A 21989-nucleotide genomic window follows, 5' to 3' on the forward strand; every position below is an offset into this window, starting at 1 on the left:
GGAACAGGTGAGCGATCTTCAAGGTGGCAAAAGGAGATATGACTCTGCACTACAGGTGGTGCCAGTTGCAGGTGTGCTGAAACCTTTGCTGTAGGCTCTTGTGTTGGCAGGAAACTAAGGTTTTCTTGGGTTAGTTCCTGTGATAGGGCTTTGGCTAGAACGTTAGCTCTGACTATCTTTTGTGCTGTGTCTCTTTTTACTTGAAGCAGATCTAGATCCCGTTGCAGCTCATCTTGCTTGGCTTCAGCCATTGCAAGCTCTATTTCTCTCTGGGCCCTGGCCTGTGCTAGGTCAGCTTCTTGTTGGGCCCTAGCCTGCGCTAGATCAGCTTCTTGCTGGGCCCTAGCCTGAGCTAGAAGCAGTTTCTGCTTGGCTTTAGCCTGTTGAAGGAGGAGTTCCTCTTCATTGAAGGCAAAGTCTTGCCTAGCCATTTCTGCAGACGCCTCTGCTTCTAAAACCTCTTTTCTAATTTTCAAACGGACAGCCTCTCTGTTGTAGTGGGCTGCTTTGGAAGAAGTACTGATGAATGAGTGTGTGGATTGGGAGGAACTGCTATGCCTAGATGAATGCTTGGATTTAAGGCTAGCATCATTAGATGGAATCTTGAGCAGACTGGATCTAAGGCTTACACATGGGGAGCCTTGAACCCTTTCTTCTGCACCTTTGAATAAGGAACTGGGCTCTGGTTCAAATAGAACTGCGCTGTAGCGCCTCCTCTCTTCTTGTAGGCTAAAAGAAATTTCCTTAGCCCTATCTAAAGACTCTGGAGTGTTAATTTTGTTCAGTACATAGATTATTTCTTCTGCAATAGCACTCCCATTATTGAAGGCCTTTAAAAATTCTTGCCTAAGAATTTCCTTTTCCTTTGGGCAAAGGGATGCCCTTATTGCATCAGCTATGGTTGGCAGGTTTTGCCAAGCTCTATTAAACCTCTGCCTAAGCTGGCTTCCTGCTGCAAAAGGCAGAGCATTGTTTTCTCTGTGGGGTGCCTTTCTCTGACAGGGCGGGGGGATTTGACCCTTGTTTGCAAAATCTCATTGCTATGACTTGACATTCTGTAATTCAAAAGGAAACTTATCCCAAGTTTCAAACAGTACAAAAATGCAATACTATATAACTATACAATTAAAGGCACACAAAAGGGCAATGCAATACTTTAAACAAGACAATTAAAACAGCTGCTTAACTGAGAAGTTAAGCCTGGGCTTTCATAAACTTGCAGCAGGCTTTGAAGAAATGGCAGGAACTGCAGAAGGTTGGAAATTTATTGCTTTGCAAACTGAGTTCTGGAAGAGGCTTGGTTGGTCTGCAAAGGCTGACTTCTGGAGAAATGTATCTACTTTGCAGAAACCTGGATTTTGCTGCAGTTGCAAGAGCTGAATGTAGCGATTTGCCTGCTTGAGAAACAGAAAAGGCGGGAAACTTAGCAAATGTTTCAATTTGCAAAGGCTAGGCTTCTAGCAAATGTATCCACTTTGCAGAAGGCTTGAACTTGCTGCAGCTGCAAGAGCTGGATGTATCAATTTGCTGGTGGCTTGAGATGCAAAAGAGCGGGAAAGCTTGTAAATGTCTCAATTTTGCAAAGGCTAGGCTTCTAGCAAATGTATCCACTTTGCAGAAGGCTTGAACTTGCTGCAGCTACAAGAGCTGAATGTAGCAATTTGCTGGTGGCTTGAGATGCAAAAAGAGCGGGAAAGCTTGCAAATGACTCAATTTTGTGAAGGCTGGGCTTCCCTCTGGGGGCAAAGGCAGGCTTCTTTTGACTTCTTTATCTTTAGGAGACTATGGGCTTGGCAAATTTAAGGCCCTTTCACTCCTTCTTTTCCCTTCTTAGCACTTCTGGAAGGCTTCTTTCAGCAGTTCTGGAAAAGAAGGCTCCTCTCTCAGTACTCCTGGAAAAGAAGGCTTCTCTCAGCACTGTTGGAAAAGAAGGGTCCTCTCAGCACTGTGCCGTCGCGCCTGGGGCTGTAAACTCTTAGTGAAAGAGGCATGGACGTGACATCTTTCCCCAGGGGATTGCTTCCTGCCCTCCTTTAGGGAAACTGAAACTCCCAAGGACCAAAACACTGTAGTTAACTCAAAAACTGGGTTTATTCTTCACAAAGGGGGTAAAAGAAAATATACATTACAGTCTTTGATTGTTTAAGTCCATGAAGCTTGTCCAGATCCCTCTTTCTCTGGCTGTGAATGCCGGAGCAAACTCAGCCTCAGTCCAATGACCTATGTCTGAAGACAAGAGTCTTCCTCTGTTGCCAAAGGACTGATGTGAAGGCGCTTGAGACTCCTCAACGTTGTTCAGGTTGGCCCTGAACATGAAGTGTGAGTCCCAAGGGTAAGAACCTCAGAATTGGTGCTGAGAGGTAACTTTTGAAGGGCTTTTTGAGCCAAGCCTCTCTTTCACGTCCATCCGATAGAGTGGAATGAAAAGGAGGAAACACAGTCCTACTCCAGGAAGAGGTGGAGCCAAACAGTTTTGCTGAGTGAGCAATGTAACAGGTACAAACAACATTGATTGACAGATATAAATAACCAATCCAACTACATTTACAGGGTAAGGGCAAAATCAGGCATGATACAGCAATTCAAATCTTGAAACTTATAGTTTGACATATAAATGGCGCCACTCGCGCCGTCACAGGCATTATGCTAAATTTCCTTTGACCAGAAGCTAGTCACTTGGAATGCCTCTGGTATTGCTGTAAGAAGGTCCTCCTTTGTGCATGTGGCAGGGATCAGACTGCATTGTAGTAAATAGTCTGTGGTTTGCTCTTCTCCACACTCACATGTCATGGACTCCACTTTATAGCCCAATTTTTTAAGATTGGCTCTGCATCTCATGGTACTAAAGCACAGTTTGTTCAGGGAATTCCACATCATCCTGTCTTCTGTGCCCTGGAGGGAGAGAACTCTCACTTGCTGAGGTCTTCCTGAGAGTATCTCTGAAGATGTTAGAAAACTGTTTCTTGATTTAAGTTGTTGGCCTGCTTGCTGATATCTGAACAGAGGGTGGGCCAGAGATGTCAATGCCTCGGTCCTTTTATTGCTGCCTGCTACTTCCCAGCAGATGTCGGGTGGTGCAATGCTGACTAAACAGTATATTTTCTCCAGTGGTGTATGGTATAGACATCCTGTGATAATGTGGCATATCTCATGGTGAGATGTATTCCACACCATGCATGTGTACTCAGCAGCAGTGTAGCAAAGTGCAAGGGCAGATGTCTTCAATGTTTCTGGTTGTAATTCCCAGGTTGTGCCAGTCAGCTTTCGTATGATATTATTTCTAGCACCCACTTTTTGCTTGATAGACAAGCAATGCTCCTTGTAAGGCATAGTACAGTCCAGAGTGACTCCCAAGTATTTTGCTGTGCTACCATGCTCCAGTGGGATTCCTTCCCAAGTAATCCTCAGACCTCGAGAGGCCTTGTCTGTTCTTAAGATAAAAAGCACATGTCTGCATTTTAGATGGATTAGGAATCAACTTTTTCCCCTGTAATAGCAAGAGCTCCTAAAGCTTTGGAGAGCTTCTGTTCAACCATTTGAAAGCTCTCTGCTTGAGCAGTGATGGCATGATCATCAGCATAGATGAAACTCTCTGTCTCTTCTGACAGTGTCTGATCATTTGTGTAAATGTTAAACACTGATGAAGCAAGCACACTCCCCTGAGACAGGCCTTTCGTCTGTTTTAGCCATCTGCTTCTCTGACCCTGGACCTTAACAAAAAAGCTCCTGTTTTGCAGCAGATTTCCTATGAAGCTGTGAGGTGGTAATCCTTTGTGATATTATACATTTTTTTTCAGGAGGAGACGATGGTTTACAGTATCATAAGTTGCTGACAGTTCTATCAAGACTGCTCCTGTAATCTGCTGTCTTTCAAAACCATCTTCTATGTGCTGAGTCAGGTTCAGCACTTGTGATGTGCAGCTTTTCCCTTGCCTAAAACCAGCCTGCTGTGGGATCATAAATGGGTCTATTTTTTCCATAATTCTGTGCAAAATAACCCTCTCTAGAACTTTATAAGCATGGCACAACAAAGAGATTGGTCTGTAGCTTTTTGGATCATTAGCGTCTTTGCTTGGTTTCAAAATGGCTATAACCCTTGCTTTCCTCCAGATTTTAGGAATCTGGCTGCTTCAGCAGCCAGCACCTTGCTTTTGGATGAAAGTTCTTAATTTGTTCCATCCATAGATCATCCAGGCCAGATGCTTTGTCACTTTTACATTTATTGAGAGCCATTTCCAATTCAGCAGATTTAAAAGGTTCATGAAGGTTGTTGTTCTCATTATCTGGTTATCTGGCTATTGGTTTCTTTCCTAGTTTGGTGGCAAGGTTAAGTTTCCCATTCTTCAGAAGTTGACGTGCTGTCTGATCTGCCTTTATGTTGGCATGGGTATTAGTTTGTGAAGGGGCCTTGCTCAGCCATCTTAACGGCTTCCATGCCTTCTAGCTACTCCTGCCCATATCGACTTCTGTTATCAGCTTTATCCAGAGAAAATAATGAATGATTACCAGCATATTGTCACTTGGAACACTGAGGACTCCAAGACACAGAAATATAGATGAATAAAGAGCCATTTATTTCGTCTAACTTGTAATCTAAACTCTCATGGGAACCACCATTAGGAAGGAGCAAAAAAAAGCAGTTTTCCTGCTGAGGGCCAGATGTCAACACATGAACATCTCCTCCACACCTGGGTGAATCACCATATGCTGATACAGGAATTTGTCATGTATCATGTTCCGCAATTGATGGTGGTTGATGTTGTCAGGTGAAGCAGTTGGAAATGAAAGGGGTTAATGTCAGTCCTAGTTCTAAAGGGCAGAGTAATTTATAAGTAAGAATTTTCAGGTGAAAGCAATTAAGAGTGGAGGCATGCAAAAGATAGGATGCAGCTGGGTTTAACTGGTTATTAGGAGCTAGCTTGGAGACTGGTCTGGTGGAGAAAAGGTATTTGTTCTATATGGCTGTGAATGCTGCTGGTTTTTCCCCCAGAATTCTGGATTTTCGGGATCCTGACCTGTCTCCTGAACGCTTGGAACCTTGAATCTCTGGACTAGCTATTGACTAGAGTATAGACTCTTGATCCTTGGTGTTTGACTACTGGATTGGACATTTGACTACAGTGTTCACCTGAGCCTGCATCGGCATTTGTGTCTTTGTTTTATATTCTGTGGCTGAGTGTTATCTTTATGTTTTGTATTTGGACTATGAAAACAGTCAACAGTAAGTGCAGTTTTAATTAAGCAGTTTGACACAAGCCTGGTGTTTGTTTTGGTTCACCTCTGCCTGTGTAGCAGCTGAGCCCTGGCATCATGACAGAGTGTCCCCCTGGGGGATCCCTCCCCTAAACCATATAACTTTAGAAGATGGAGCCAACCAAGCTTTTTAGTAGGCTAAGGTACACCCCTCTTGCAGGCTTAGGTTGGCTCAGATGCTAACCTCACGTGACCACCACCTGGTCTCTCTTTATGGAGGCTTCAAAAGCTCTTCCTCAGCTAGGGCTCTTGCCTTCATTTTGAGGGAGCCTACCACATGAGCAAGACAAACCAGCACCGAGACTGGATTATCACCCTTGGCCCTGTTCACACAATACTGTGAACATCCTGTTGCAGCTCAGCCTCCTCCCTACAATTAACTGGTACCCCACCTTTCATGGACACAGCCCCCCAACTGCTTGCAATTCTGAAATCCACTCATCCCATACTTTGTGCAATAGGCTTGTTCCATTTCTGTGCCATTATGCTAGGTGGGTTGTGGAAATGTTAAAGGACCTTCGTATCTATAAGCCATGTATCTAAATTCAAATCCCACTATCTTAACTAAAAAGAACAAATTGCAGCCTTCCAGAAATGTATCACAACTACCATCAGCTCTAGTCATGATGTCTAGTGAGGAATACATAAATTATAAACCAGCCTCTGAGGTCACAAGTCTTGAGCTTGACATATGTGGCTTAGGGCATCAAGGGAAGGGAGGCACCACAAAAAAATTCCAGAGGTGGAAGGGAGGGCTTTAAAAGAATTATATTTTATATATTACATGTAATATTACTAATACTGTTGTATAGTCTAGTACAATATAGTAATATAGAATGCTGATATTGTGCTATGCTAATAATATACTATATTGTATGTATATAATATTGATCATAATATTGTAATACATTATAATACTAATAATAATATAATAATTATACATTACACGTAATATTACTAAGTATAAGTATAGTGGTATGGCCCCTGGTGGCACAGTGTGTTAAAGCGCTGAGCTGCTGAACTTGTGGACCAAAAGGTCCCAGGTTCAAATCCCAGGAGTAGAATGAGCGCCCACTGTTAACCCCAGCTCCTGCCAACCTAGTAGTTTGAAAACATGCAAATGTGAGTAGATTAATAGGTACTGCTCCAGCGGGAAGGTAACAGCACACCATGCAGTCATGCCGGCTACATGACCTTGGAGGTGTCTACAGACAACGCCGGCTCTTCGGCTTAGAAATGGAGATGAGTCGGTCACGACTGGACTTAATGTCAGGGAAAAACCTTTACTATAGGAGTATAGTACAGTATAGTAATATATGATACTAATATTGTGCTATGCTAATAATATAATGTATTGTATGTACATATAACTTGTAAGCCGCTCTGAGTCCCTTTCAGGGTGAGAAGGAGAAGTTATAAATGTTATAAATAAATAAATAAATAAATAAATAAATACATTTAGCTGTGCATGAGCCAGACTGAAGATACCGAGAGTGAAATAATAGAACTACCCCACTCATCCCTAAATTCATGGTGACTTGAATGAGAAAAGGAAAATCATCCAAGTGAGACACCAGCTGAAGTATCATATAAGAATATCATATGAAGTAGAAAGCTATATTTTTTTCAAGGTAGCCCTCTTTTAAAACGCTTTAACAGTTATTGATGATTGCAGTGATCTGTTGTTTAAGTTGTTTTTAAATATGCTTGAACACCATTTGGGGTGGTATTTTTGTTTTAGGCAGGCTAAAATACAACAAATACTTAAAACAGATAAATAAGAAAAACACCTCAACAGATAGAAAACAGGAAAGTAGTTGGACATGTAGACAGTTGTTCTCCTCCAAAGAGAGACTTTTTAATGGAAACAACCCATTCATATAAATATACAAACTTGAATGATTATATTTAATTCATTAGACAACAGAAGTCCTCAGAATACTTGCTTTATTATGAGTGGCTTTGATCAAATGTCCTACTATTTAATGGTTTGCCAAAATAAATGCAAATTTGACAAAATATAAAGAAGCCAAAGACAATTGCATAATTTTCAAAGAGACTAAACTCTATTTCCAGGAGACCAAATTCAATTGGCACCACCTACTGAGAGAGTATGTTTTAAAAGCTATAAAGTGAAGGGATGCCTGACTTACTCAATTATAAACAATTGCCTGTAATGATATCTGTTTTGACTCACATTGAATTATCCTGCTGTTTTAGCATTCATTGATATTTCTAGCTTACTAAGACGACTTATCCAATATGTAAAATGGAGCAGACAGGGCTCTTCTCAGCATATGCAAATAGAAAGTAATAGCACATACTTTGAGCGTGGCATATAGATTTCTTTGGAAACAGAATGAAGTCTGATTTCAGTGGTGGCTCTTGATAGCTCTGGAACTTCCATATATTTTTGACAACTAGTTCCATTTGAAAAGGAAGACAAAGAGCTTTAAGAGTGAGATAAAATGTAGACTAAGGCCAATTCTTAATCCCAACTCAACTGAATCAATAGAAATATTGTAAAACAAAATGTTTTTTAAAAACAAAGAAACCCATTAGAGAAGATTCAATAAAGTAACAGTGCAGACAATAATGCCGACACATGTCAGGCTTACAGATCTAAAAGGTCTGGAAAATATAAATTTTACTTGCTGTCAGAAAGATATGAGATTTGGGCACTAGGAAAAGCTTGATAAGAGAGCATTGGAGCTGGGATAGGAAAACTGAATAGGTTTCCATATCTTCAGTCACTACTGACAATAGGAGAAACCAAAGAAGGTCTTTCAAGATTACCTAAAAATGTGGAATGTGTGTGTGGAAGTAGGTTGTCTTTAAACCTCCAGGGTTTCAAGCCACTCAGAACTTGCAAACATCAAGGACTATACTCAGTTCAAAATGCTTTTGCTAGTAAACTAAGGGATACTGCTTGAAAACTGAGTGATCAAGCTATTTTGTATTATCTGATTTATATGCTATTGCACATATTTTCACTGTTGTTGTTAATGATGATGTTTTTGTTGTGATATAATGGCTTTGTCCTATTGCTGGAACTCAATGTGACTTTAAAAAATAAAAACAATTGCAATTAAAAGCACTATCAAAAAATAAAGAGCCCCCCCCTCCCGGGGTTGAGAAAGGCAGGGTAAAAGTGCCATAAATAAATAAATAAATAAATAAAATAAAGTACAATCATATTTCTCTCAGCCTTAGAAGATAATGGCAAATCTCTAAACATGTTTTGCCAAGAAAACCCAAAGCAGGGGTGTCATAAGATTTAGTCAACCTGAAAAAACTTATCAGCAATAAAAAATATGTATATGAAATAATCCATAAAATAATTTACAAAGTCTATAATAAATATAGGTATGAAAAATTGGAAAGTTAAAATGTAATGAAACTATCGATAGAAATCTACTTCAGAAAAAAGAAAAATCAGCAAACCAGCATGCAGTTGGCTGTCCACATTTGAGGGTTGCAGATTTGATTAATATGTTTTCTAGGTGTGATTGTACAGTCAACTTCTGCTGGAAAATGACTATAGAGTCACCACTGAGGACTTCAGCCATGTCTACATGGACTAAATAAAATAGTTTCATCTTACAACTGCTGTGAGAAGTCCACAGCTCATGCAGGTTGTTTTGCAGCAGAAGCACTGTTTCCTGTCATTAATTTGGCACAAGGGGAATCACAATTTACTTTGGAGCATCCAGGAAGCTGTTTTTGAGGTTAGATTGGGCCGGAGCTCGCAGAGACCAGTGTCCACACGTCAAACTGACCTGCTGCTGTTTTACCAGCTATAAGCAATTCCCTGTCAGAGCTTTGCTGGTGATGTCACTTCTGCCAGTCACATGACTGGCCAGCTCATCATGACCCCGTCAAAAGTGATATTGCCACTTGCCAGCAAGGCTCTGACAGGGACCTTCTTTTGGCTGGTGAAATGGCAGCAGCCCCAATGCACTGTTTGCTCAGACAACACTGCATTGGGCTGCAAAAGGTCTTTAGGGCCGTCTTGTGTTGTGTCCAGGGCAGCTCTAGAGCAGTTTACTTCAGATTATTTTGGTAGGTGTAGATGCAACCTTAGCAATTCCTAGAGGAGTGTTCTCTTCAATTTAAAAAGGTAGTAGTTTAATTTGGTTTTATTATTTTTGTGGGGATCCTGTGCCCCAATTCCAATGAAAATCATGGTAATATTAAAAACCTTCAGAATCAATTCCTAAAAGCTTGTTATAATAGATATTTTTCACTTGCTGAAGGAAGGGCAGCAATTATTCTGTTCCATCTGGCGAGCTGCTTGTGTACAGTTACTCACCAGTAGTGCCAGGCCTACCATTAAAGGAAGTGAGACAGCTGCTACAATCAACAGATCTTAGGTGCTGTGAAAGGGCAGCAAATTGCTATTTAATTTGTTAGTATTTTATTTTGACTGCAAGAGATCAGGAGATGTGCTTGATGGATTTTCTGCCGCCTGTGCCAAAATAATTTGGCAGGCTTTGAGGACTGTTGCTGTAATCCAGTGAAGGCACTACCCTAGTGATTGCACTTTTTGCAGAATTATACAGGCACTGAGGAAAGGCAGACAAAATCTACTGATTTTACATCCTTCAAGACCACTGTGTGCCCACGCCCTTTTATCTTCACCACCTGTCTATTGGTGGGAAAAAAGTGATAACTCTGTCAAGACTTTGCACAGTTTTGACATACACTAAAGGGTTTCAAAAGATTAGTCTGTGCAGAAATATGTATGAAAGGGTTTAAACAAAATTATGTGTCATGGGATGTGGAAACCGCATTACATGGCCATACAGCTCACAGCAACCCAGTGATTCCAATCATGAAAGCCTTTGACAATACATTGAACTGTATTTTTGTTTGTTTGTTTGTAAAAGCATACTAAATATGTGCAAAACACATTTTACTGGGGGGGGGGGCACTTTGTGTTCTGAATTTCTTTTTCTTTGCATTGTGTGTGTGTGTGTGAGAGAGAGAGACGTTTTATTCAAAAATAATCCCTGTCAATTTCTGCACAGAATAGTCTCCCAAAGCAGTTAGGGGAGCATATATCCCATGTGAAAATTACACTGTAGTCCCCGAGTTACAAACATCCAACTTTCAAATAACTCATAGTTAAGAATGGGGTGAGACAACAAAAAGTGAGAGAACTCTAGCCTTCGGAAGGGAAATTCATTCCTGAAAGAGTTATAATGGGGGAAAGTTACATTATCTCAACCGAACCTTTCTCACCAATCCTTGTTTCTACAGCAAGCCAAATACTTCAAAATCCAATTATCACAGGGACAGAAAGTGAGGTAAAATCTTCTAAAACAGGGGCACAGGTAGCAAAAACCACAGGGGTATTAATTCTTCTCTATTCTATCCAAAGCTAAGAAATATATATTTTTAGCTGGAGTTACACTTAACAAATCTATTTGTTCCAACTTACATACAAATTCAACTTAAGAATAACTCTCCAGAACTTGTGGACTTCCTGTATTTCCTTGCACAGTAGGAGAAAAATCTACAGCAATTATTTGTCCTTGATTTACATTCTTAAAACCTGTGCAGTGCCAATTAGTTTCCAGGAGAAGTATAAGGTGTTGGTATTGACCTTTAAAGCCCTGTGTGGTTTGGGTCCAGGTTACGTACAGGATCACCTTCACCTGTATGATTTGAACCAAACTCCAGCTTGCCAGAACCTGACTGGCAACTGTCACCCAGACAACCTTTTTATTGGCCACCCCAAGACTGTGGAATGACCTGCCAGTAGAGCTTTGACAACTAGATCAGCTGTCAGAATTTAAGACACAAGTGAAGACCTATTTCTTCTGGCAGGCCTACCCAGACAGTTTTAATGATGAATTTTAAACTTCCACTCTATGTCTAAATTTTGTTTTGTGTATTTTAATATGTATTTTATGGAGTGTGTATTTTACTGAGTGTTTTTAAATGATTATGTGTTTTGATTATGAGTTTTAGCAATGTTGAAACCTGCCTCAAGCCATGAGGAGAAGCGGATAAGAAATATAACAACAACAACAACAATAATAATAATGCCACTTGGTGTAGTGTACCAAGCCTGAGCAGCAAACAATTAGTTGGAGGAGCATTTGCTATTCTGCTTTTGGCAGCAAAAAGTCATGATAGCTGTGATCATGAGAATTTTCCCATGATGACCTTTTACACACTGTTGATTTGTGACAAAGAGAAACTTCCCATTTCTTTAGTTACTTTGATGTGCTGTCAAGCCATGCACAGTGTTTGAGTGTAACTGCAGATAACTGATGGAACTAAGACCTAATCTATGCAAAGTGAAGAGCATGCAGTAAAGTTTCTAAGCATTCAAATCTTATCTGTATGGGCAAAAACAAGTAGTCTAATACTTGATAATTTTTTCTCCATATGGAAATATAAATATCATGGAGATAACTAGCACAATTTTCTTCATAAAATGGTTTGTTGAACTGAACATATACTGCTATCATTCATATCATATCTGTCTTTTCCTCACACATGTTCTTACCATTTGAAGTAGTTTATTTCAGAAGAATTATTACCAAGTTTTATTTCAATTTATATATCTACTTCAATACAGGGTGTTTGAAAAAGAACTCCCTAGTTTTAAGTTAAAACATATTAAAACTAGGGAGTTCTTTTTTCAGGAAAATTATCTTTACATGACAAGGGAAATTATACTAGACCAAAAGAAGCTGCAGGTTCGCAGCTTGGGAGTGATCCTGGATTCACCACTGAGCCTGGATCAGTAGTGACCAGGGAGCTTTTGCACAAGAGAAGGCTTGTGAACCCATTGTGCCCATACATTGGGAAGTCAGACTTGGCCACAGTAGTCAATGCTCTGGTTGCATCCTATATAGACTACTGCAACACACTCTATGTGAGGTTGCCTTTGAAGACTGTTCGGAAGCTGCAATTGGTCCAACAGGCAGCAGCCAGGTTACTAACTGGAGCGGGGTACAGGGAGCACACAACCCCCCTGTTGTGCCAGCTCCATTGGCTGCAAGTCTGCTACCGAGCACAATTCAAAGTGCTGGCTTTAGCCTATAAAATCCTAAACAGTTCCAGCCCAACTTACCTATCTGAACGCATCTCCCTCTATTAACCATCTCAGAATTTAAGATCATCTGAGGAGGCCCTACTCTCGGTCCCACCCCCTTCCCAAGCATGACTGGTGGGAATTAGAGACAGGGCCTTCTCAGTGGTGGCTCCTTGGCTATGGAACTCCCTCTCCAACAATATTAGATCAGCCTCCTTCCTCCTGGCCTTTAGAAAAAAAGTGAGACCAAGCTTTTGACAGTAAGCAATACAATAATGATCAAAGATTATGTGCAATAGATAGGACATTCAGAATGACCTGGACCACGATTGCTGGATTATGTGATTTAAATGTTATATTGATATGTGTGAATTCTATGTTTTAATATTAAATGATGTTTATGATTTAATCGATTATTGTATATTACTATTATTGTGTAAGGTCTTTGCATGTAAGGCATTTAATTTTGCCATAATTACGTTGGAAACCACTTTGAGTCCCTGTTGGGGGAGAAATGAAAGTAACTAAAATAAAATAAATAATGAAGCCAGCAGCCAAGCGGGTGTTTGAAATTATGTTTCTTGTCAATTGTGTAACTATTGTTAAATGGTATCTACAACATGAAACAGCAATTAATAATATTAGATACATATTTTTTTTCCTTTCAGGGGAACTTGCACAAGGAATGCTGAGATAAACTAAGAATATTTAGTTTCTGGAGAGGAAGTTCAAAAAACAAACTTACATGGTCAATTAATTCACGAACCATGCCATTCCATTGTCCGCTGGAATCATCTCGGGCTCCATATTTCCCATCTTCTACTAGCCTGATTTCATAAGTAAATCCAAGGAAGGTTGATAATTCCCTGAGAAGATCAATGCAATATCCCTCAAATCTATCGTTCCCATACAAAGGTTTATCAGACTTCTTGAACATCACATATGGCTCTTCCTAGAAAAATTGATAAAAAGAGGGGGGGAGGAGAAATGTTTCAGTTGTCCTTAAATTATCCATTACAAATATATTTTCATAGCATAGTGTGCATGTGGAATGGCTTACTTGATAATGTTGCATTAAATGCTATAATTTCTAAGGAGAAACCTATTTTGAATTTATTTCATTATTTTAAACTAAATATCACAGTTAGTTTTCTACAAGCAGAGTGGTAGTAGAAGGAATTAAGAATAAGAATAATATCATATCATTCTTAATCTCAGCAACTATACTAATTACCAACTGCATGGTTTGACAAGCATCATAAACTAATTAGACATGACAGCAATTTAACATAGTTACTGCTTAGAAATTGGAAGATCTATGTATTTCAGAATCTTAATTAACAATCAGCAAACAAATGAAAATCAATGATTTAGTGGGTGGTAAATAAATCCACATAAATGTTATTGGAGTATCCAGTGGTTACAAATTTACAAAAAATGATCATGATGACTTAGGTTCCATACACTTGCATTTCAATTAGATTTAACTATGGCTAGATTACACTTAAGACACGTTATTCTATATTTCCCATGGGAACATTTGTTGTGGTAGAACATATGCTTTGCATACTAAAACTCTTTAAGATTCATCCACTAATGCATACATCTCTAGGCAGCAGTCTGGAAGCTTTGATAGTTATTAAGATCCACTATAGATGAGGGATGGTCAACTGCAGGGGAACCAAGTTCAATTTTTCTTGACTCCCTTAAAGGCCATTGCCCCCACACACCCAGGGGCAGCTCAACCAGTAGGCAAACTGATTTTGCAGAAGGCGTCATCCTCTAGGGGGCACAGTTGAGAGGCACATCCAGGTGCCCGAATGAGCAGCAGCTTTTTTTCTTTTTTCCCCCTCCTTTCCACCTTCCCCCTCCAGCGTTTGCACTTCCGCCTCCTCCTCCCAGGCTCGCATAATGATCAGAGACGTGTGCCATTTCCCCCCACATGTTTCTTCTTCTTCCCCCTCCCCTTTTTAAAAATCTTCACCCAGAGAAAAGGTGCTGTTGCACCACTTCCTTTTCTTTTCCTCTCTGCTTCCCCACGCGCGTGGGCACACTCATTCGCTCTCAGTGGAAAGGAAGGAGGGTGGGGAAGGCGTACTCGCGCACTTGTCTCGCACTGCTTGAGGCGGTCTCTGCAGGAATATAGTGAGCAGCCTGAGGGAAAGGGAAGGCCAAGGGGCCCTAGAGAGGTACACCTGGAAGCTACAAGGTGTAGAGCCTTTTCGACCTATGCTCCAATTCTGTGGAACTCATTGCCTCCATATGTTAGAGCAATGTCGGAGTTGCGACCTTTTGTAAAAGCTCTCAAGACTTGGCTGTTTGGTTGTGCATTTAAGTAAATCAGATCTAATTTGCCAAATAGTCACTGTTGAATGTTTTTTATGTTGAATATTTTTATATTGTGGAATGATATTTTAAATTGTAAGTCGCTCGGAGAACTCTGGTGGAGAGCGACTAATTAAGAAATAAAGTGAAGTGAAGTGAAGAAGTGAAGTGAAGAAAAAAAAAGAGCTCTGCTTCTTCCTCCTGATCTGGCTCCCTCCCCCGCTTTAAGCGAAGGAGTTGGAAGGGAAGCCCGCTCTTACAGTGGTCTCTTATGCACACGGGCAAGCAAGTAAGCAAGCAAACTCCAGACCTCATAGTTGGAGGGGAGGGGAAGGGAGGGGTGCGCAGGGCATACACATGCACAGACTCTCTCCCTCCCTCTCTGTCACTGCCGTAGCCCCACCTCTTCAGGGTACCAGGCTGTGAATTTTCTCGGTAGAATGGCCATGTTCCAGAAGCATTCTCTCCTGACGTTTCACCCACATCTATGGCAGAGGTTGTGAGGTTTGTTGGAAACTAGTCAAGGGAGATTTATATACTTGTGAAAAGTCCAGGGTGGGAGAAAGAACTCTTATCTGTTGGATGCAAGAGTAATTAATCACCATGATTAGCATTGAAAAACTTTGCACCTTCAAGACCTGGTTGATTCCTGCCTGGGGGAATCCTTTGTTGGGAGGTGTTCTTCCTTCAACAGAAAGGAGGAAACCATGAGAATGAACAAAATTTGGCTACCAGTATTTAAAAACTCTAGAATCAGGACAGTAAATAAAAAACAACACTAAAAAAGGGGAGTTCCAGAGAGGAAACAATCAGGGCCAGTTAACACCTCTCAACAAAGGATTCCGCCAGGCAGGAAGCAGCCAGGCTTTGAAGGTACAAGGCTATTCAATGCTAGTCAAGCTGACCAATAGCAACTTACCTCCAACAGTTAAGAGTTCTTTCTTCCACCTTGGACATTATATATAATGCCTTGCTTAGTTTCAAACACCTCACAGCCTCTGAGGATGCCTGTCATAGATGTGGGTGAAAGGTCAGGAGAGAATGCTTCTGAAATGTGGCTGTACAGCCCGGAAAACTCACAGCAACCCAGAGCCTGGAGATCTCCCTGCAAAGATCCCCACCCAGGGTCTCTGTACCCTACAAACCTTTTCCCTGCCTCTTCATTCCTCCCTTGGGATTAATGACATCCTCAGAAGAGCCCTGCATCGCCCTCCTGCTCTGCAAGGAGGGACCCCGTGACCTCCTTTCACCCCATCTGAGGTGAAAGCTTCAATTTCAATTTACAGCCCTAAACAGACTGAGTATTTTTTTAAAAACTAACATCAGGACAGTAAATAAAGAGCAACGCTCAAAACACAGGGGAATAGGTTGCTGTGATTTTTCTGGGCTGTCTGGTCGTGTCCCAGATGTATTCTCCCCTGACGTTCTGCCTGCATCTATGGCAGGCATCCTCAGAGGTTGGAAACTAGTCAAGTGGGGTTTATATATCTGTGGAAAGTCCAGGGAGGGAGAAAGAAAGAACTCTTGTCTGTTGGAGGCAGGTGTGAATGTTTCAATTGCCCACCTTGATTGGTATTGACTAGGCTTTCAGTTTCAGATCTTGGCTGCTTCCTGCCAGGGGGAATCCATTGTTGGGATGGTTTATTACTATTATTATTATTATTATTAGGCCTTGCTCCCGGGAAAGTTCCTCCGCCATGGCTCCTTACCTATCTATCTACCTTGCCACATATTCTCCACATTGTTCTAAATTTAGATATAAATGTCATATAATAATAATAATAATAATAATAATAATAATAATAATAATAATAATAATAATAATAATAATTTTATTTATATCCCGCCTCCATCTCCCCCAAAGGGGACTCGGGGCGGCTTACAGCAATTCCTTCTGTTTTTCATCTTTTCATTGATGATGCATTCCCCAGCTACTTTCAGTGAACATAAGAAAATATTTGGTGTCTTTTTTAAAATAAAAAGGAAAGTCTCAGAAAAAAGGCAGTATTAATACCATTTACAGATTGAAATTAATGTTATAAATGTAGGAATATAACATTAGGAATAATATTGTTTCAAAATTGCTTTAAAAAAGAATGGATATAGTAACATGCCGTAATCATCCATAACTAAACATTCTGGTTCATCCTCCTACCATTGTTCAGTTATGAGTGGCTTCATCTTGTCATTATATGCATTTTTTCTAAAAAGTAACTTTACAAAGTCTGGTTTTAAATTACAATTCATTGTCTACCTTCTCCCCCTTTTCTTGCCTCATTTACCAATATTTATAAATGCTTCTTCCCATGGGCTAAAACACCAACTACAGTTTTTTTAATATATAAGGCATGAAATAAATAAATAAATAAATGAACAGGAAAAGAGTTCACTGGAAATAAAGTCCTCCTCTGGGCAACAATTCAAGATTCTTGGAAAATGGCATCTTGCCTGATACAGTATAAACAATGTGCTCTAAGGCAAGGATGAGATGTTTTGAGAGCCAGTAATATACCTAGCCAGAAATGTTTCATACACAAACACCCCCCAGTTCTGTAGCAAAGATAAATTATTTAGAGCTCCTAGTCATGTCAGCCCATATTGACTTTGTATCCCAATGGAGCGGCACAGAAACCAGAAGCAATCCAAGTTCGGTTCACTTGAAAGTGTATATCTGACCTGGCTTCTTGAAAAAAGTGATAAGACATAGAACTAACCCCAGACTCCTCTCCAAAATGTTGAAGCCTTTTAGTTTATCTATTGCCACTGGGTTTAAACACTTAAGGTCACCCTATATTGTGCTGTATTATGTTGTCTGCTTTACAGTAAATAACAAGCAAGGGAAGATACAGATGACAATTTGATAATTTTCAACTTTTATTTACAAAAGCAAGCTTTCAGTAGAATTTATTTCCTTACTCCTGTTCAATGAAGCAATTGTGTGGCTCAAGTGTGGCTGTTATAGTAAAATGGAAGATTTCTAGCCAAAAAACCTGAAATATTCATGTTATCTCCATATTAATCTAAACAAAGTTAAGGACATTGCAAATATTATCTTTCTGCACTTCGATATTCTCAGATGTAAGGTTCTCAGCTGCGTACTTTTTCCTTTAGTGCCTTCCCCTTTCTACTTGTCTATACCTAGATGTGTATTTTCTCTCTCTTTCTGTCCACATACATTGAGGTAGTCTAGGGGTGAGTTTATTTGGGCATGAAAACCTGTACTCATGCCGAGCTGACTCTTGGTTGTCTTCATGATTGTTTCTTTACTTCTAGTGAGCAATGAAGGTCCACATAGTCAAAGCAATGGTATTTCCCACAGTAACCTATGGCTGCGAGAGCTGGACCATAAGGAAGGCTATATGACTGAGAGAGAGAGAGAGTATTGTGAGTTATAAAGCGTTAACCTTTTTGCACCACGGCAAGTAAAGTCAATAAATGTGCTGGAGTTTCCTTGAAACTTCAGAGTATCCTACAGTTTCAGGGCAGTATGGACAGCTGGATTGGGTAGTGGTAGTGCAACACCACTACCTTCTCTGTGCTCATCACTCCAGGGAAAAGTAAATTGATCTTGCTCATATCACTCCATGACCAGGAAAAAATGGGAGATTGGTCACCTTGATCTTCCTGGTTCTGTGGGCACCTCTATAAAAGTCAGAACAAAGTATCCGTGATGGCCAGGAGCTTATATAGATGTCTGTGGTTAGGAGGGAGGTGAAGTGAGACCCAGTGGAGCCAGTGGCCCAGCTAGACTGTGTGGATGCTAACTTGCCACCACAGTATGCATGTATGGCAGCATGTGCATGGCTGCCTTTAAAGCCAATCTGATGTATCAAGTCAGATGATACATCTGATATATCGATTTATTGGCCAGTGTAGATTTGCCCTAGGACCCATGTGCTTTTCATCAGGAAAAACTGAGCATATTTATTCTATAGCAGGCCCTTTCAGCAGTCCTCCATTGTACTAGTCTGTGTAGTATCAAGCAAAAGACATGATATAGCGTACACTAGAGCAGGGGTCCTCAAACTTTTTAAGCCGAGGGCCGGTTCACGATCCTTCAGACTGTTGAGGGGCTGGATTATCATTTGAAAAAAAAAATACAAACAAATTCCGATGCACACTGCACATGTCTTATTTGTAGTGCAAAAACAACAACAACAACAACAATGAAAGAACAATACAATATTTAAAAATAAAAACAATTTTAACCAACATACATTTATCAGGATTTCAATGGGAAGTGTGGTCCTGCTTCTGGCCAATGAGATAGTTAAGTTAATTAGGGTTGTTGTTGTTGTTGTTGTGTGCTTTCAAGTCATTTCAGACTTTGGGTGAGCCTAAGTCTAAAATTTATTTATTTATTATTTATTTATTTACTGCATTTCTTTACTACATTTGTATCACACCCTTCTCACCCCAAAGGGGACTCAGAGTGGCTTACAACTTATATGTACATACAATATATTAAATTATTAGCATAGCACAATATTAGCATTATATATTACTATATTGAACTATACCTCTATACTGTAATATTATTAGTAATATTATATGTAATATAGAATATATAATTAATATTATTATATGGTATTATTATTAGTGTTATATTGTATTATATTATATTATTATTATTAATATTATATGTATATACAATATATTATATTATAAAACTGAGGGCAGGGGCCAGGTAAATGACCTCAGAGGGCCGCATCCGGCCCCCGGGCCTTAGTTTGGGGACCCCTGCACTAGAGATTATCACCATGCCTACACCTTAGGCATTAGGCTTCTGCATGGATTCAGTTTGGTCATTTCTCTTTGGCCAGTCTGGCTTGTTTGGCTGGCAGTAATGGTAAGGGCTCAGCCACCATGGTTTTTTCGGCCCAAATGGCCCACATGGCTGCTGAGTGCAGCTTCTTCCTATCTATTCAGGGTCACGCAGCACATGCATCCTTAACCCCCGTTTCTCAAACTAAGTCTCTCTTGAAAGGAAGAAAGAAAAGGAACCCAGGAAGAGTACCTCCTTAAGCCCATTCCTCAAACACAGATTCCCTTGAAAGGAAGGGATCCCAGGAAGGGTGCTTCCTCGACCCTGTTGCTTTATTTATTTATTTATTTATTTTATATTCCGCCCTTCTCACCCTGAAGGGGACTCAGGGTGGTTCACAATGTACATATATGAGGGTAAATTGAAAAGTAATGCCTCCACCTTCGTTACTTGGGTTTGGATGGGAATATTAATATTAAACACAGAAATAATCCTTAGAATGTGCTCTTTAACTACCTCTATTCACTTTTCCACATAATCACCAGACAATTGGATACATTTCTGCCAACGATGAACAAGTTTTCTGAAGCTGTCATGGAAGAAGTCGACACTCTGTTTTTGCAACCAGCGTCTCACAGTTCTCTCAACGTCTTCATCAGAAGCATAATGATGTCCCTGCAGATCTTCTTTCATTATCAGGAACTGATGGAAGTCAGATGGTGCTAAATCTGGGCTGTATGGAGGATGCCGTACGGTGGTGGGATCTCTAGTCTCTGAAGTTCTGCTGTGGTGGCATGTAAAGTGTGTGGTCTGGCATTGTCATGCTGCAGGAAAAATTTCCCTTTTCCTTTTGGACCCTTGTTAGCTGTCATTTCAAAGTTCACAGTATTGTGATGTAATGCTCTGAATTTATTGTTGTTCCACGCTCAAAGAAATCAACATGGGTAACACTGTCTGCATTCCAGAACACTGTTGCCATGATTTTTCCAGCTGAGGACTGTGTCTTGAATTTCTTTTTCTGGGGCGAGTCTTTGTGTCGATATTCCATAGACTGACGCTTCGTCTCCGGGTCATAATGGTGTACCCACACTTCATCTCCTGTCACAATTGAATGGAGAAAGGCGTCACCTTCATTCTCGTAATGTGAGATGAGTTCCTGACAAATTTCAAGTCTGTGCACTTTCATTTCAGGCATCAGCGTCCTGGGTACCCATCGTGCACAGATCTTCCGATAGCCAAACAAAGCAATAATGTGACCTACATGTTCTTGTGAAATGCAGATTATGCTTGAAATTTCTCTCTGAGTGATATGACGATCATCCTGAATCAATCTGTCAACCTTTTTCATGTGAAACTCAGTGGTTGCTGTCACAGGACGTCCAACTCTTTGTTTGTCACGCAAGTCAGATGTTCCCACCTCAACATCTTTAAACTTACTCGCCCAATGACGCACAGTACTCACATCAACACAATCACCATAAACAGCTTACATTCTCTGATGAATCTCCTTTTGGGTTACACCTTCTGCTGTCAAGAATTCAATGACTGTACATTGCTTAAGTCGCATTGACTGACCATCTGCTCAGGGTTCCATACTTCGCACTTGAACAATGGTAAGGGTTCAATGGTAAGGCTATGCGCCAAATGGAACTGTAGATGAGAGTCTATTGAAAAAGCCATTACCTGCCGCATACCAGTACTGCCATCTGTTGAGGAGTTATGAAGGTGGAGGCATTACTTTTCATTCAACCCTTGTACATGGCAAACATTCAATGCCATTAGACATACGACACACACAGACAAAGACACAGAGGCTATTTAACATTCCCAACTTCTGGCTTCATGAGGGTATGCTCAATTCTGGCTACAGGGGGAGCTGCAGCTTCATCATCCACTGTAACACCAAGTCCTTGATGGAATACTTCCTCATTTTCCCCATGGGCATTTTTATGGTGATGTAAATTACCGTATATACTTGAAGATAAGCTGAGTTTTTCAGCCCTTTTTATTAGCTGAAAAAGCCTCCCCCAGCTTATAATTGGGTCAAGGTCAAGCCAGCAGAGGAGCTTGGAGGCTGTTGCTTGCAATAGATGATATATATTTATCTCTCATCTTACCCTCCTTTATCAGTGTTTACTTTAAAAACACTTGCTCTTAACCAAGGGAATGTTTGGAGAAGGGAAAGAAGTCCTTGCAAGTCAGGAAGTATATATATATATATATATATATATATATATATATATATATATCCCCATCCATTAATCTTATAAAAGAAATATTTGTTAATCTCTGCTACAGATATATAGGCATTTCCTTCTGCATGCCTTTGCAATCCCTATGTACCTTTGTATCTATCTATCTATATACATTAATTTTATATATGAATTCCCCCCTCATATGTTTGCTAGTCTTTGCAAATCCTATATACATATAGATAGCTAGAGATTTCCATGTACCTGTATATCTGTATCTATGTGTATACATTATTTTATATATGAATTTTCACCTCACATGTTTGTAAGTCTTTGCAAATCCTAAACAGATATAATGATCTATATGTAGAGAGATGTCTAGATAGATAGGTATGAATATAGG

At 40.2% G+C, this 21989-nt stretch overlaps 1 protein-coding gene across 2 annotated transcripts in view; it reads right to left on the reverse strand.

Moving 5' to 3' along the window:
* Positions 1–21989, reverse strand: part of grik2 (glutamate ionotropic receptor kainate type subunit 2) — a 774384-nt gene that overhangs the window by 260978 nt on the left and 491417 nt on the right. For both annotated transcript variants that reach the window (XM_003215508.4, XM_008119029.3), the window contains exon 11: positions 13050–13256. In XM_003215508.4, coding sequence (XP_003215556.1) covers positions 13050–13256 — 207 coding nt within the window. The remainder of the gene's footprint in view (positions 1–13049; positions 13257–21989) is intronic.

Source organism: Anolis carolinensis, chromosome 1, assembly GCF_035594765.1.
Source record: "Anolis carolinensis isolate JA03-04 chromosome 1, rAnoCar3.1.pri, whole genome shotgun sequence".
NCBI lineage: Eukaryota > Metazoa > Chordata > Lepidosauria > Squamata > Dactyloidae > Anolis > Anolis carolinensis.